This window comes from Coregonus clupeaformis, chromosome 35 (assembly GCF_020615455.1).
Source record: "Coregonus clupeaformis isolate EN_2021a chromosome 35, ASM2061545v1, whole genome shotgun sequence".
NCBI lineage: Eukaryota > Metazoa > Chordata > Actinopteri > Salmoniformes > Salmonidae > Coregonus > Coregonus clupeaformis.
Window position 1 is genome coordinate 10,783,211 of NC_059226.1, and position 15,841 is coordinate 10,799,051.

General features: G+C 41.7%; 1 protein-coding gene across 1 annotated transcript; it reads right to left on the reverse strand.

Moving 5' to 3' along the window:
• Positions 1 to 984: 984 nt before the first annotated feature.
• On the reverse strand, positions 985 to 4,516 carry LOC121551272 (somatotropin). The gene is made up of 6 exons (XM_041863841.1): positions 4,460 to 4,516; positions 3,859 to 3,998; positions 3,607 to 3,723; positions 2,878 to 3,033; positions 1,614 to 1,760; positions 985 to 1,450 (listed from the first exon to the last, which is right to left on the reverse strand). Exons 1-6 carry the CDS (start codon positions 4,467 to 4,469, stop codon positions 1,388 to 1,390), a joined length of 633 nt encoding a protein of 210 aa, XP_041719775.1. The 5' UTR covers positions 4,470 to 4,516; the 3' UTR covers positions 985 to 1,387.
• Positions 4,517 to 15,841: the final 11,325 nt, after the last annotated feature.

Here is a 15,841-nt window from a genome sequence, read left to right on the forward strand (position 1 = left end):
TTGCAAACACTTGAATGGTAAATATGATGTTCGTATATACGGGTCCACTGAAATACCACACAGGGCAGTCAGAGAACTGGTCCATTGTTATAAGTTCTTCTTTAAATACTCTGACAGAGATAGTTCCCGCTCCCTGCTGGCCTATCAGAGTAGAGACTGAGCGTGGTTTAGACTTACTCAGCCTATCGTTGGCGCACAGGCTGGTCCCAGTCCCTTGGCGCTTCACTGTTGCCAGGTGTTGATTGTTTTGCAACTTGTCCAAAGAGTCAGCACTTTTGCAGTACACATGTCCTTGAGCGGTCTAACAAAGAGGCAGTGTGTGTGTATGTGAGACACAAGTCTGTCTCGGCCTACCCCCTAATGGTTCCTCACATTAATCACAGCTAATCTATATCAGTACAGCACAAACCTATTATGTTTAATCATTAATGTATTCTTTCTAAGCTAGGCATCACATCTACATTTACATTTACATTTACATTTACATCTAGTTATAAGAAAATAGATTTCTCACAGTTCCTTTGGATATATTTTCTCAAATTCCGCGCTATATAACAACCAACCCTACGGACAATCGGCAGAGAAAGTTCAAATTGAGCTTTATTCAACATTCGCGACAGACAGGGGACATATAGGTTTTTGCCAATACAAATGTACGTGACTATGGGCTGGATTCAATCCGTATCGCTGAAGAACCGCGTAACATTTTAAAGGTAATTTCCGATTGAGCCGACATAGTGAACGCTGTCTCCGCAAACGCGGGAACATTGCCTTTACATTTCAATGGAGTGTCTGCGATATGGTTGTCCATAGGAATGTCGGGGCTAGGAACTTGTCAAAAATGTTGATTTGAAAGATAATAAATAGTAGCCAAGAGATCATGTACTGCAGAGAACAACAGCTTTATTGAACAACTCATCACTATTAGTTTCAAACAATAAGATTAAGGAATGAAAATACTCTAAAATATATTATCAATCCGTGTACATACCAAAAGCTTGGAGCGCTACAAGTTCCCATTTCATCCCTAAATATTAATTTATGCATAAACAGCAGCACCACCTAGAATCATATATCTAACTAAGAAATGTAATTTACTTTTCTATAAATGTACTAATCTAAAATGTCCATGAATCAATGGTATCTCAGAGTAATAGTGTGAATATAGAAAGTGCTGTTGTTGATTTCAGAGAACAAAATGCAAATGCCTGAAAACCCCTGGAGTCAGGCTCTGCCAGATCCAAATTAAATCTACTCTAGACTAAAAAGCATGCTTAATGGAGAATCTCAATTGAAAATGCTCTTCAGTGCAGGGCAAGGCCTACTCTGTATCTGGGAAACCAAACCCTGGAGACAGGCTCTTGCTGGCTGCCTCTCCAACCAACGTCTACAGAGTGCAGTTGGCCTCCAGAGACTTCCTGCACTTGGCAACGGTCAGGTAGGTCTCGACCTTGGGGAAAAAAAAGGATGAGGTTATAATTGACGCATTTTAATGTCAATATTCTAGGCCTTTCTCAAGACTTTATAGACTTTATAATAGAGAACACAAAACATCTATGCACTGTAGAAAATATAGGAAGGCACATGCAATTGAAGGCAACATGGTTTTCCACCTTGTGCATGTCCTTCTTGAAGCAGGCCAACAGCTCGTAGTTCCTCCTGACGTTGCCGTTGCCCCCCAGGTTCTGGTAGTAGTTCCCGTAGGGGGGCAGCTGCTGAGAGTCATTGTCATCCAGGCTCAGCATGCCATCCTGGCTCCCCTGTGGGAGACAGAGAGAGATGCATGGTGGGGTGGATGTGTGCATATCAATATTTGTTTATTGGGTCACTCTAAAAGCACACATAGCAAAAAACACATGCATAAATGTCCTTTAATGGTGTGTTACTGATATAGTCACTATTAGTGATGACAGATGAGGTGAGTTACTCCATCACAATGTAAAGCACAGAAATATCTGCTGAGAAGAGGCATACGTAGTCCTACATTATGCTTTCTAACTAGGAAAGCATAGTGGTATTTCACTTTCATGTCAGTGGAAGATAAAAACCACACTGTAAACCCCAATGTGCTGTCATTACTCAAAACCTTTGAGGAAACCCGTTGCATTTAATATACAGAATATGAGTGCAGTTACTTAAAGTGATTTTGTAGTCATTACTCAAGCCTATAGAGTCACCCTGTAGAGGGTCCAGATTTGAGTTGTATCAGCTTGACATTTTTTTGTATTGCCCCCACTAAGCTACGTCTCCAATATAATTTCCCAGTGTGCCTTGCCTTTTTGAGTGAATTATAGAGTTACCACCCATGACTGTATTTGTTAGTGACAGAGACATGGTTGTTGTCATTCATTTTCATTCCTGTGGCCTTCAAGTGAATTCCTAGGCAAATTTTATCATTATAATTAAACTCTTTATAACAATACATTACATATCTCATAAGGTCTTATTTTGAGGCGTAGCTTTACCCTAATACAGTGGCCTGAAACTCATGGTTTTAAGGCCACATCAGGCCGGCAAGTAGGGTTGCAAAATTCTGGTAACTTGTATGTTATTTATCTTTGTGTAGCATAAGATTAATCAATCAATCCCTCAATGTACATGCAAAAACACAAATATTAAAAACAATTCCAAAAAATGTACCTGCAGTAGAGCATGCTGGGTAAAAAATTAATTTGTTATCATAACTTTACAAAATTGAGTTGATGTGACTTCTTATTTAGTTTTGAGCCAGTACCACATAAACATTTTAAGTAATAATGACTTTTCAGTGACTTTGAGTTCAACTTACTAGACGTATTTGAGTTAAAAATGCCTTGGGGTTTACAGTGCACAAAGTGTGGCACCACAAATAGTCATTGTCCTCCCTCCTTTCTTTACCTTGATGAGCAGGTTGATGCCCACTTTGAGGTCACTGAGCTTCTCAGAGATCTGGTTGGAGTTTCTGACCATTAGGCTGTTGGAGATGGTCAGGGTCTGGCTAGGGTACTCCCATGATTCAATCAGGCGGAAAGAGATATGGAGCAGCTTCAGGACCTGTGTGTAGATGTAGAGAAACCCCAGATTATTAGAGAATGAAGTTGAGTTGTATTGTACAGCTTGAGATGCCCTATTTACATGATTGAGCTAAATACTTTTTGGGCTGGTTTCCTGGGCAGAAAAGCACAAAATGGAGAATGGACGTGTAGAGAAACCGGCGATTAGAGAGTGATGGTTTTACTTGCAATGATTGTGATATGTAGTTGTTTTACTTACCTTAGTTGAAGGCACTGAGGTGTAGCAACATTTTAATGCCGATTTTACGTGTAGAATTAAATACTCCCTGTCATGGCTAGATTTAATTTCCACCATGCATGATGCTGTCTCTGCTTATCTAAAGTATATATTTCCCCATGGAGTTTAGACAAATCGTGTTCTGCTTGCCCAATAACTAATGACTAAGTTGTATCGACTGTTCACATTGAGATGGCCTATTATTTATTTTGGAATCATGCATCATGGAGGAATTAATATTTAAGGTGAATAGCAGAGTGGAACTGTCAAGCTTTTACACTTTTATATGGTTGTAAAGGGCATAACATGGGTAATTGTCTCAGCCAGGTAACTTACTGAACTCTTCTGAGTCTCGTGCTTGTCGATTGGGCTCACGATGGAGTCAGAGTTACAGAAGTCCAGCAGGAATATCTTGTTCAGCTGTCTGCGCTCATCAGGCAACAGGGTGCCTTCCTGCACAAAATCACAAGAAGGGAGAGATATGTTTTAGCCACTAGGCTTGTGTGAAGAGGACACTGTCTACAAGAAGAAGAACAATCTTTGAAACATTATTTGCTATGTCAAAAGTAGATTCAAAAGCTGTCTTACAAAGTCATTGAACATTTTCTGAGCCATTAGGTGGAGATGTTGCACCCGGTTGACTGCGATGTTGAAGAGCCGTTGGTTTTCCATCGCTGCCCCTTGACTCAGAAAACAACTGACCAGTAAAACTGGCATCAGCAGAAACACTAAAAGAGAGATGACAGAAAATAATAAGTGATTAAGAAATGTATAAAACGAGTAAGTCGAATTATGGTGAGATATATTAGTAAGATATTCTCAGCCTTCGTACATCAATAGCCTAGCGGTTAAGAGTGTTGGGCCAGTAACGGAAAGGTTAGTGGTTTGAATCCCTGAGCTGACTAGATGAGAAATCTGTTGAAGTGCCCTTGAGCAAGACACCTAACCCTAATTGCTCCTGTAAGTCACTCTGGATAAGAGTGTCTGCCAAATGACTGAAATGTAAATTTAATAGAACATCACATAGTTAGGTTGTTAAATCAAAAGTGTCAATAGATTATAACCTCATGACAGTCCAATACTTGTTCACTCTTTCTATGCCTTGTTGGCCCCTGTTTCAGTGATTAAATGTTTAAGTTCAATTGTACTTCCCACTGAAAAAAGAAATAGACAGAAAAAGCTGGCTTACCTTGTCCCATTTTTACTCTTAATTGCCAAGGATGATTTCTTAACTTGAAAGTGCGGTGGTCGGTTGAGTATGTTGCCGTTTGTTTGGGGGCACTGTTTTTATAGATGGGGAACCCATGTTTTAATGTATCATCAGGAGGAAACATGAGATTTTCTCCCGTTACCATCTTTCATTGATAGGACCTGTTTTTGTATGTGATTGTGGAACAATCAGTATAATGCGTCAAATCAATCATTAATTTTTCCATGACTTCGGGAAGACGTGATGTGTCCTAAAAAACAACTTACTTGATGACTGAAAGAACTAGGGTCAAAACACATGCAACACAAACCTCTGTGGTCTAGGATGTATTGAATGAAAACAAGTTACACACACACACACACACACACACACACACACACTGTAACTTGACGACAACGCCAGCTATTCTGCCATTCCGTTGTGATACTGTAGATAACAGGCATTATTTGACAAGAAATGATTTATATTGCTTCTTTAGTAGCAGCCATATTGTATTGTTTAATGTCAATTGAATGTCCTGTGGCGTTAACACATATTCAAAGACTTCAAAGTAGACACACAAAGAAGGACCTATCAAGCACTTGAGACGCACATGTTAGAAAGTTTTGTTTTTATTTGTTTAAATTCAGACGGGGTCTAGTTACCATTAACGTACAGTACATACAGTGGGGAAAAAAAGTATTTAGTCAGCCACCAATTGTGCAAGTTCTCCCACTTAAAAAGATGAGAGAGGCCTGTCATTTTCATCATAGGTACACGTCAACTATGACAGACAAAATGAGAAAAAAAATTCCAGAAAATCACATTGTAGGATTTTTTATGAATTTATTTGCAAATTATGGTGGAAAATAAGTATTTGGTCAATAACAAAAGTTTCTCAATACTTTGTTATATACCCTTTGGTGGCAATGACACAGGTCAAACGTTTTCTGTAAGTCTTCACAAGGTTTTCACACACTGTTGCTGGTATTTTGGCCCATTTCTCCATGCAGATCTCCTCTAGAGCAGTGATGTTTTGGGGCTGTCGCTGGGCAACACGGACTTTCAACTCCCTCCAAAGATGTTCTATGGGGTTGAGATCTGGAGACCGGCTAGGCCACTCCAGGACCTTGAAATGCTTCTTACGAAGCCACTCCTTCGTTGCCCGGCGGTGTGTTTGGGATCATTGTCATGCTGAAAGACCCAGCCACGTTTCATCTTCAATGCCCTTGCTGATGGAAGGAGGTTTTCGCTCAAAATCTCATGATACATGGCCCCATTTATTCTTTCCTTTACATGGATCAGTCGTCCTGGTCCCTTTGCAGAAAAACAGCCCCAAAGCATGATGTTTCCACCCCCATGCTTCACAGTAGGTATGGTGTTCTTTGGATGCAACTCAGCATTCTTTGTCCTCCAAACATGACGAGTTGAGTTTTTACCAAAAAGTTATATTTTGGTTTCATCTGACATTCTCCCAATCCTCTTCTGGATCATCCAAATGCACTCTAGCAAACTTCAGATGGGCCTGGACATGTACTGGCTTAAGCAGGGGGACACGTCTGGCACTGCAGGATTTGAGTCCCTGGCGGCGTAGTGTGTTACTGATGGTAGGCTTTGTTACTTTGGTCCCAGCTCTCTGCAGGTCATTCACTAGGTCCCCCCGTGTGGTTCTTGGATTTTTGCTCACCGTTCTTGTGATCATTTTGACACCACGGGGTGAGATCTTGCGTGGAGCCCCAGATCGAGGGAGATTATCAGTGGTCTTGTATGTCTTCCATTTCCTAATAATTGCTCCCACAGTTGATTTCTTCAAACCAAGCTGCTTACCTATTGCAGATTCAGTCTTCCCAGCCTGGTGCAGGTCTACAATTTTGTTTCTGGTGTCCTTTGACAGCACTTTGGTCTTGGCCATAGTGGAGTTTGGAGTGTGACTGTTTGAGGTTGTGGACAGGTGTCTTTTATACTGATAACAAGTTCAAACAGGTGCTATTAATACAGGTAACGAGTGGAGGACAGAGGAGCCTCTTAAAGAAGAAGTTACAGGTCCGTGAGAGCCAGAAATCTTGCTTGTTTGTAGGTGACCAAATACTTATTTTCCACCATAATTTGCAAATAAATTCATTAAAAATCCTACAATGTGATTTTCTGGATTTTTTTTTCTCAATTTGTCTGTCATAGTTGACGTGTACCTATGATGAAAATTACAGGCCTCTCTCATCTTTTTAAGTGGGAGAACTTGCACAATTGGTGGCTGACTAAATACTTTTTTTCCCCACTGTAAACAGTCACTTGATCAATACCAGTCCATGAAATACCCACTCCTTTTTGTGTGAGATCCTTTGTTATACCTGACGAAGATCCTTTCAGTAATAGAAACATTGTGAATAAGCCTAATAAAGGTATGTGTTGGAGCAAATGTGTAGGACTTCATTGATTGATTGATTGATTTTGGGGTTAAAATCTATATGCCGTTTAAAAAGTACACATCTCAGAGGATAACACATGAATGCTTTCAGCCTAGCAGCATGTGTGCTTGACTACAAAATGCTACTAGCCCAAAGCCTTCCCTTTGTTTGTGCCACACCACCTTACTGTGTGTTGTTTACGCTACACAGGTAGGTGTAGGTGTACGGTGTCATGACACCTATAAAGGTGACCTGGTCAATAGTCATGACAGTAATGAGATCATGGTTGATGTGTGTCAGTGTGGCGTACGGGGGAGTTGACTGGTCCAGTGTGAACATATTCAACATAAGTTGGGAACGAGGTCCATATTCAGCGTTCAGGACACAGAGACGTGCTGAATGTCAGGCTAGGCCCAACGCTGTCCTAATCCTTTCCTGGCGAAAACAGAAATCGATCTGTTAACCTGCATCACTTTGGAAGGGTGGCAGCAAGTGCATTTACTGACCACATTACCTTGTTGAATATGTGGTAGCTGGCTTTCAAAAGAGCATTATACAATGGTTCGTTTCGGCCACGCTACCTGATTGGATGTAGTGATGACTTGTTTTGATAGTACAGCAAATCAAAAATACTGGATGTATAGCATATATCGATAAAGGTTTTATTCCATCAACCAACCTTTCATCATCTGGCCCCATTGTGGGATATGTATTGCCTGTAACAAAATGTCAGAAATCACTCAGAAAGTTAAGTTATTTTTTAGGTTTAGTCATATACTGCATCACAGTGGTTCCTAAATTCTCTTTCCTTTATACCCTTATTGACCCTTATGGAAAATCCACATGAATTTCACGTGATCACGTGATCTTATGTGAAGATAATGTGATAACATGTGACAACATGTAAAGTAACATGTGATAACATGAAACTGCACATGTGAAAACATGTTATCACATGTGAAGTGTTCCAAAAACACATTGTTTATTTTCCACATGTGAAATCAAGTGTTCTTTCTGTAAGGGCAGCCTCAACCAATTCTCTCCATATCCTTATCTTACTCAATCGGCTGTATGGCCTCATACCCATTTATGTTTTAGCATGTTTCAATCGATCTAGATTAGCCAAATTACAAATGAACTGATAATTATTCTTGAACATTGTTATCAGGCTATAGAAGAAAGATACTCTACATTCCAGAAAATGTCCTGCATGGGTATTGGGTAACTGTTTTGAGCAATACACACATTATTGATGTAAGTCTATAACACAACCTGTAGGGAAGTGTAATACCCTACAGCTGCATCGGGGTTCCCTTGGCTTAAACCTGCCAAGTGTGTCATGACTGAGTGTGTGAGGTTCATGTTAAATGAGTGTGTGCCCCTTTAAGAGCGCACACGATTTATGGGCTAAGGGAGAGCTAACTGGAGGGAGAAAGAGAACATACAATGTAAGAGTATAGGATAGAATGTAAATAAACGAGCCCAGGGTTCACATATTCCTCACAATGAATTACCCTTTTATTACTAAGAACAGCTACACAGAGTGCAGTATGTCCACATAGAGCAGCATGTGCCTATGGGGTTGTCACAGCTCACAGGTGTGATGTGGTTGTGTCTCACTCCAACTCTGCCTGGGCCTCTTCGCCACATCACACTAACCTTCTAGGTAGGAAGTGTAATGGTGCACTATAATACCGCTCTGTGAAATGAAATTACGTTGAACCAACGTGGCCTAGATGTTGAATTGACGTCTGGGTTGTCTTGTTACACTTACCTAGATATAGGGCGTGGATTCACATCAAGGGGATAGAGGTGAGCTACCTCTACACTGTTTTAAGGAATGAAACTGCAGCCAGGTGCCAGTGGGTGATTATATCACTCAGTTCAGCCTCAGCTGCTCAATACCGATGAAATGGCAAATGGCATCTCCCCAGGCGAGGTACACGACTCACCTCCACTAAGTGTCAAACAAGCCTGAGACCCTGAAGCAATCAAAGGTGATATGCACATCCGAAACTTGAACCTGAAACACTGACATTGACTTGGAGCGGAAAAGCCCATGGCCCCCCTAGCAAACACCAGCGCTCTCCCACCCTCCCATCCCCTGGCAAAGAGTGACCCTCCCTGGCCCCTGGAGTCTCCCAGTGTTTGGTCCCAGGCCAAGATGTCTTCATGCCTTCTATGCTATTCAGTCCCTTGCGCCAGACACTATAGCAGGAGCTACATGAAGGAATAGCACAAGCAATGGTCAACATTTGAGATTTGTCATAATGGAAAATTGTGCCACATTTTCCCTTACTTTAGATCTTGTCGTTCACAAATTGTATCTTCCTCCGTTGACCATTCATGTGGATATTTTGTCAAATCCATTGTGCAGAATACTGTTTTCACTTGCAGTGGCTCAATATATTTTTATTTCTAGAATATGTGTTGAGTGTGTGTCAGGAGAGAAGTGTCTCTGAGAACGTTATCACCAAGTTAACCTATCAGAGGTGACTTCAGTTTGATAGGACGTGCAGTTCTATCATTGGCCCCCAGGTGGCAATTGAGGAGAGAGAGAGAGAGAGAGAGAGAGAGAGAGAGAGAGAGAGAGAGAGAGAGAGAGAGAGAGAGAGAGAGAGAGAGAGAGAGAGAGAGAGAGAGAGAGAGAGAGAGAGAGAGAGAGAGAGAGAGCGAGAGAGAGAGAGAGAGAGAGAGAGAGAGAGAGAGAGAGAGAGAGAGGCATGGTCAGCGGGGCAGGGTTTTACCTTATGTCAATCAAATGTCAGCTCCTGATATTGATTTTCAATTTCTGTTCTTGACATGTTGATTTGTGCAGTATTTGGATACACTACATGTCCAAAAGTATGTGGACACCTGCTCTTCGAACATCTCATTCCAAAATCATGGGCATTAATATGGAGTTGGTCCCCCCTTTGCTGCTATAACAGCCTCCACTCTTCTGGGAAGGCTTTCCACTAGATGTTGGAACATTGCTGCAGGGACTTGCTTCCATTCAGCCACAAGAGCATTAGTGAGGTTGGGCACTGATGTTGGCTGATTAGGCCTGGCTCGCAGTCGGTGTTCCAATTCATCCCAAAGGTGTTCGATGGGGTTGAGGTCATGGTTCTGTGCAGGCCAGTCAATTTCTTCCACACCGATCTCGACAAACCATTTCTGTATGGACCTCGCTTTGTGCACAGGGGCATTGTCATGCTGAAACAGGAAAGGGCCTCCCCCAAACTGTTGCCACAAAGTTGGAAGCACAGAATCATCTAGAATGTCACTGTATGCTGTAGCATTAAGATTTCCCTTCATTGGAACTAAGGGGCCTAGCCCGAACCATGAAAAACAGCCCCAGATGATTATTCCTCCTCCACCAAACTTTACAGATGGCACTATGCATTGGGTGGGTAGAGTTCTCCAAACCCAGATTAGTCCGTCGGACTGCCAGATGGTGAAGCGTGATTCATCACTCCACAGAACGCATTTCCACTGCTCCAGAGTCCAATGGCGGCTAGCTTTACACTACTCCAGCCAACGCTTGGCGTTGCGCATTGTGATTTTAGGCTTGTGTGCGGCTGCTTGGCCATGGAAACCCATTCATGAAGCCCCCGATGAACAGTTATTGTGCTGACGTTGCTTCCAGAGGCAGTTTGGAACTCGGTAGTGAGTGTTACAACTGAGGACAGACAATATTTATGTGCTAAGCGCTTCAGCACTCGGCGGTCCCATTCTGTGAGCTTGTGTGGCCTACCATTTCACGGCTGAGCCGTTGTTGCTCCTAGACATTTCCACTTCACAATAACAGCACTTACAGTTGACTGGGGCAGCTCTAGCAGGGCAGAAATTTGATAAACTGATTTGTTGGAAAGGTGGCATCCTATGACGGTGCCACTTTGAAAGTCACTGAGCTCTTCAGTAAGGCTATTCTACTGCCAATGTTTGTATATGGAGATTGCATGGATGTTGTGTGCTCGATTTTATACACCTGCAACGGGTGTGGCTGATCTAGCTAAATCCACAAATTTGAAGGGCTGTCCACATACCTTTGGCCATGTAGTGTATTAGCCTAACTCATGAGATTTTCTTTCATTCTGATCAAATGTAGCCTACTAAACATTCTACTCCAAAGAGTGAATGTCAAAGATAATGTCCAAGCTGAGTGTCGATTCTTCACAACCACCAGGACTTCTATCACCACTGTCCTTCTTGAACTTTGATTAAGATCTTTCAGCAGAATAGAATATGAGGATGTGATACTCTAGAATCCCCTATCGACCTATCAGACAGAGAGCTGAGGAGCAGCAAGGTAAGCAGTAGGTCATTAAAATAACAAGACCTATATAGAGACGCCGGTCAGAGAATGTGGTTCCGCTGCTCAGTGCTCACTGTCACCCTCGGCATCCTAAGAGAGGATACCGTTAAGGGGCTTATTTAAGTTTGGGAAGATTACCAGGCTTTGGTATTTGTTGGCACATGTCCAATGTCTTCCAGAATGTTCTGCTGAGTTCTGTAAACGTGCTGTGACACCCTGCGAGGAACACCAGACAGTCCCTGGTCTCCTGTCCACATCCTCTGTTATCCGATCAATCAACATGTTGTTGGTTGGTTGGTTGGTTGATGGACAGGGACATCACCAGGACCGGGCTTTCGGGGCTTTAGCCCTGAATGATTTTGGGTCAGCCCTGAATCTTTTGCGCTGCTGCTGCTGGAAAAGAAATACATCAACTGAATGTGCTGCTTAGTTCATAGAACCGTGGTTACGTGAAACTCCCAAAGTCATCCAACCGTTATAATAAATGTAAAGCAATTGTCGTGTGTGGTCAACTAGATGGTCATTTGAGCACCGGTTGTATTGAGATGAGCATGGGGGCGTGTCTTTATAAATAAATCAATGCCAGATTTGTTTTTAACTGAATCTCCGTTTGGATATTTGGTTACGATTAGGCTGGGAAATGTTAGCTAAATTGAGGTGAGTACTCATGATCATTCGTCTAGCAAATTGAAAGCAATGCAGATCTCCTCTACACACACAATTAGGCCTATATAGCCTACATGATGAGCTTTCCTGATGTTTTCCTGAACTTTCCAAGACTTATATGATGCATTTTGGTCACGGCCTACCGATGCGAATACACATTTTTACACTTTTACCATTGGCTATTCAAGTCATTTGTCATCTTTTCTTATTAGCCTTATGAACGTAGAAACTGTGCCACCATGGTTAAGAAGTTAATAAGTCCTACATCGTTTCTATAACTATATACAGTGGGGAAAAAAGTATTTAGTCAGCCACCAATTGTGCAAGTTCTCCCACTTAAAAAGATGAGAGAGGCCTGTCATTTTCATCATAGGTACACGTCAACTATGACAGACAAAATGAGAAAAAAAATCCAGAAAATCACATTGTAGGATTTTTTATGAATTTATTTGCAAATTATGGTGGAAAATAAGTATTTGGTCAATAACAAAAGTTTCTCAATACTTTGTTATATACCCTTTATTGGCAATGACACAGGTCAAACGTTTTCTGTAAGTCTTCACAAGGTTTTCACACACTGTTGCTGGTATTTTGGCCAATTCCTCCATGCAGATCTCCTCTAGAGCAGTGATGTTTTGGGGCTGTCGCTGGGCAACATAGACTTTCAACTCCCTCCAAAGATTTTCTATGGGATTGAGATCTGGAGACTGGCTAGGCCACTCCAGGACCTTGAAATGCTTCTTACGAAGCCACTCCTTCGTTGCCCGGGCGGTGTGTTTGGGATCATTGTCATGCTGAAAGACCCAGCCACGTTTCATCTTCAATGCCCTTGCTGATGGAAGGAGGTTTTCACTCAAAATCTCATGATACATGGCCCCATTCATTCTTTCCTTTACACGGATCAGTCGTCCTGGTCCCTTTGCAGAAAAACAGCCCCAAAGCATGATGTTTCCACCCCCATGCTTCACAGTAGGTATGCTGTTCTTTGGATGCAACTCAGCATTCTTTGTCCTCCAAACAGGACGAGTTGAGTTTTTACCAAAAAGTTATATTTTGGTTTCATCTGACCATATGACATTCTCCCAATCCTCTTCTGGATCATCCAAATGCACTCTAGCAAACTTCAGATGGGCCTGGACATGTACTGGCTTAAGCAGGGGGACACGTCTGGCACTGCAGGATTTGAGTCCCTGGCGGCGTAGTGTGTTACTGATGGTAGGCTTTGTTACTTTGGTCCCAGCTCTCTGCAGGTCATTCACTAGGTCCCCCCGTGTGGTTCTGGGATGTTTGCTCACCGTTCTTGTGATCATTTTGACCCCCACGGGGTGAGATCTTGCGTGGAGCCCCAGATCGAGGGAGATTATCAGTGGTCTTGTATGTCTTCCATTTCCTAATAATTGCTCCCACAGTTGATTTCTTCAAACCAAGCTGCTTACCTATTGCAGATTCAGTCTTCCCAGCCTGGTGCAGGTCTACAATTTTGTTTCTGGTGTCCTTTGACAGCTCTTTGGTCTTGGCCATAGTGGAGTTTGGAGTGTGACTGTTTGAGGTTGTGGACAGGTGTCTTTTATACTGATAACAAGTTCAAACAGGTGCCATTAATATAAGGTAACGAGTGGTGGACAGAGGAGCCTCTTAATGAAGAAGTTACAGGTCTGTGAGAGCCAGAAATCTTGCTTGTTTGTAGGTGACCAAATACTTATTTTCCACCATAATTTGCAAATAAATTCATTAAAAATCCTACAATATGATTTTCTGGATTTTTTTCATCTCAATTTGTCTGTCATAGTTGACGTGTACCTATGATGAAAATTACAGACCTCTCTCATCTTTTTATGTGGGAGAACTTGCACAATTGGTGGCTGACTAAATACTTTTTTTCCCCACTGTAGCTGAAATCACTATTGTCTCAACAGGAACAAAAAGCGATTAGATAGAAACACTTGAGAATTGACTTACTGAAATTGTAGGCTACTAGCAGATAGACTATTTTTAATATTATTGTAACAGTAGGCCTACCTACGAAATAACCTCATATTGGGTTACTGACCACAATCCATTGAATGAATACTAAGTGTTGATTATTTTGCCTTGGGTAGAGCACAGAGCATGGAAGAAAACTTAGCCGTGGGAAGGGGTGCTGGAAGTGCTGTAGATACATTTAAATACATTTGCATAATTATATAATTACTCTTATCTGTACCGAAAGAAATGAAATAATTGAAAATACTACACCAGAGAGCATATTTTAGCCACAGATTATCAATAGCTTCTTTTTTTTAAATGCTGTTGATTGTGTTTTGTCACATTATCAGCGCTTATAAGCCTACAGTCGGGAAGCCTGCAATTGGAAAGCCCGCGGGAATATCAAACAGCTGATTGTTGAGTTGTGGCTGCCAATGAACAGCAGGCAGCAGCTAGAAGGCCTTTCTCAATATTTCAAAATACAATTGAAGGAAAAAACTGTTTGGATGAGTGAGTGCCACTGGAAAGTTGGTGGACTATAATTTCCTCCTCATGTTGTACAATCTGTGTCTCCACTCTTTTCATTGGCCTATGCTATTAGTTGCATTTAAGACATTCGTTGTATTGATCTCAGTTTCTCAGTGTCAGAGTGGCCTGTCATTTTGGACATTTGTGTGGTATTAAAAAACATTCTTGTAACGTCTCCAGTCATGTAAAATTATGTAGAATTGCATGAAATGATTTTAGAAAAGGCAATTTGTCTCGAACCCGGAAATAGAATGATATGCATGCAAGGGCTGAGCCCCGAATGTTACGAAACTCTGGTGACGCCCCTGTTGGTGGAGCTGGGATTGAGTCAGTCATGCGGTAGTGTAGGTAATCACCCAGGCATTTCCTTAGCAGCTAATGAGGATTGAGAAAGGGTAAAGGGTGAACAGCAAAGCAGCGGGCAGAGTTCAGTGTCATTCCACATTAATGAATGGTTATGTTCCCCTTACCACGCAACAGGGGCACACTTTTCTAACGTATTCTATGAATAGGAAAGGGGTGTGTGGGGTGTGGGCAGAGTTGAATGATCCCGATTCCAGTTGTCTCTATTACATGCACCCTCACCCACCCACCCATCTGCCCACCTTCTCCTGAAAGTGCAATGTTAATGTATAGGGCCGTGTCGTGTCCCTTTTAGATGTGACTCCAACAACTATTTTAGACAACTATCAAGTATCTCTCTTAACATTTGAGACTGTTACTTCCGCTCCTGCTGCTCCTGGCGTCTAAAAAAATATAACATAACAATTTGGGGTTGATGTTCGAACGAGGAAACGGTGGCTGGTGTTAGTTGTCTATCAACAAACAAAACTTATTTTGCCTTCCAGTGTCACTTCTGGAAGGGTTTCATCTCCTCCCGGTGGACCACACATATCCAAAGGTGCAGCAAATAGGCCTAGGCTATACAGAGTTTATTAATTAGATTAATGTAAGAGTGAGTTGTTACTTCTGTGATCTTAAGACAAAACATTTTGTGTGACCCTTTTGAAGTAGCTTACATTTTTGTGACATTTTGTAACATCTGTCCCTTACACTAGAATTAGTGGTGACTCGAGAAACCCTGCAGATCCTCAAGGAACACCGGGAGTTCCTCAAGGAACCATTGCTAGTCAATGGTTAATATTCGTACCTTCGTTTAGTTGAGGGGTTCTTGGGAGCAACCTTTAATGGTTCAATGTAGCAGCAGGTTTTTTTGGGGGGGGCACCCGTTAGAGTAAATGTAATTCCTGTTCATCTGTTCTGCTGTATTGTCATCACATGTTAAGGTTGAACACTGACAGTTTTGTAGCTACAATGAGTTCCTCAAGAGCCTATGCAAATCCTAAAGTTGTAATAGTTACCACTTTATTGCTGTATGTAATCCTCAATGTTAATATTATTAATATTATATTAGAATATGTAATATGCATAAGTATTCAAGGAACATTTACATTTGCAGTGTATAAACTTAACATGATGAACAGGAATTACATTTATGCTAACGGGTGACAAAAAATAACT